General features: G+C 51.6%; 1 protein-coding gene across 1 annotated transcript in view; it reads left to right on the forward strand.

Moving 5' to 3' along the window:
* The first annotated feature begins 549 nt into the window (after nucleotides 1-549).
* The window catches only part of LYRM9 (LYR motif containing 9), a 4,288-nt gene continuing 2,877 nt past the window's right edge, over nucleotides 550-1,960 (forward strand). Inside the window, exon 1 of the mRNA XM_023739713.1 lies at nucleotides 550-728. Coding sequence (XP_023595481.1) covers nucleotides 603-728 — 126 coding nt within the window. The 5' untranslated portion in view covers nucleotides 550-602. The remainder of the gene's footprint in view (nucleotides 729-1,960) is intronic.

Consider the following 1,960-nt stretch of genomic DNA (forward strand, 5'->3'; position numbering starts at 1 on the left):
TTCATGCAGAGCCCTCTAGACCTGGGCTTCTGAAACTTTGAGGTACATGTGACTCTCCTCGGCATCTTGATGCACGCAGGTTCCGTCTAGTAGGTCCGGGGTGGAGCCCAAGACTCTGCATTTCTAAAAGTTCCTGGGTGATGCCGGTGCTACTGGCCTAGGACCACACCTTGAGTAACGAGGCTAGACCTCAGGGCATTCTCCCTCCGCTGCCTGCTGCCCTCAGTAGTATGTGCCTGGCTGAAGTCCGAGCTGGTTTCTCAGCACTTGCTGGGCAGAGTCCTCCTGCTTGCTGCCCCTTCTTCCGTCAGTGACATCTCCTCACACCCAGAGGTAGGTTTGCTAAAGAAGAAACCAGACACGAGGTTGCACATCGCCCTCCACGCTCGCCCTCGGTCTTGGGGCCTTGCTCTGGGCTGGGCATTAGGCAGGACTGAACGCCCAGCTCCAGCCCCAGGTCCAGGCACCATGGGGACAAGGAGAGCCTGGCTTCCACACTGTCCTGCTTCACAGACCGCTGGGACCTAGGGACCAGGGCTGAGTATTGGCTTGATGCCTTAGAAGTGATGCTGTATATTTTACAGGGGCAGCGGATCTTGTAGATGGCCCCACTTCCGGGGGCAGAGCTGGTCCAGAGGCCACTGCAGCTCTACCGGTACCTGCTGCGCTGTTGCCAGCAGCTGCCGACCAAGGGCATCCAAGAGCATTACAGACATGCCATAAGGCAGGTGAGAGCAGGGTACGCTGGGCCAGGGGCAGGGATGGGGCTTCCTCTAAGTGAGACCCAGGAGCAGGGCACAGGGGTGGCCTTTCATGTGGTGGAGAGGCAGCAGTTTGGTAAGACTGACAGGAAACCAATGCTGGTTGGCCCGGATCCCCTCTCCATGTTCTGTCCAAGAAATAGAAGGTGCATCGTCCACACACCAGCTCTGCTGGCGCTCGAATAAGGCAGCTGAGTGGATTATTCAAATACAGTGTGGTCAGCATCACTTTGGCAGGCATTCCCGCCAGCAGCACACAATCTCAGTTTAATAGTGAGAAAACATCCGGCAAGCCCAAACGGAGGGTCCGTCTACCACCTCACTGGGCCTGTACTCATCAGAAATGTCAGTGTCAGGAAACAGAAAGAAAGAAAGAAGTGCTCTGGATTAAAGAGGGCTAAAGAGGCATGATGGGGGCAGTGGTGGGTCAGTGGTAGAATTCTCGCCTTCCATGTAGGAGACCTGGGTTTGAGTCCCGGCCAGTGCCTGTCATGCACAGACACCATCTGTCTGTCAGTGGATCACATGTTGTTATGATGCTGAAAAGGTTTCAATAGAGCTTCCAGACTGAGACAAACTAGGAAGAAAGGCCTGGCAATCTACATCCAAAATCACCTTATGGATCACAACGGTCCCATCTGCAACTAATCGTGGGGATGGGATGGCACAAGACCAAGCAGTGTTTTTTTCTGTTGTGCATAGGCTTGTTGTGAGTCAGTGGCTGACTTGACGGCAGCTAACAACAACCCCAACAAGGAGACATCGTGGCTAAATGCAGTGGGTGATTTCAGACCGAATCTTGGACCGTGAAAAACAATGCTGTAAAGGCCATCACTGGGGCAGTTCATGAAATTGGAATATGGACTGTAGATTAGATAGTAGTATTTCATCAGCGTTCCATTTTCTGAATTGGATTACTGTGGTTTTGTAAGAGAATGCCCTTGTTAGGAAAGGCACACCGAAGTTTGGGGTTGAAGATACGATGTCTGCAACTTAACTCTTAAATGCTTCCGAAAAAAATTTATATACACACACATGCAGGTAGTGTCTAGGTTATGAACAAGATCAGTTCCTGAGTGTGCCTTTAAGAATTTGTAGGTAAGTCAGAACAGGTGCATATGGTTCTTATTTAGCCTTACTTTAGTACAGAGGACCCCTTGGGGCGCAGTGGTTAAGAGCTCAGCTGCTAACCCAAAGGT

The sequence above is a fragment of the Trichechus manatus genome, unplaced genomic scaffold (assembly GCF_000243295.1).
Source record: "Trichechus manatus latirostris isolate Lorelei unplaced genomic scaffold, TriManLat1.0 scaffold00138, whole genome shotgun sequence".
NCBI classification, from domain to species: Eukaryota; Metazoa; Chordata; class Mammalia; order Sirenia; family Trichechidae; genus Trichechus; species Trichechus manatus.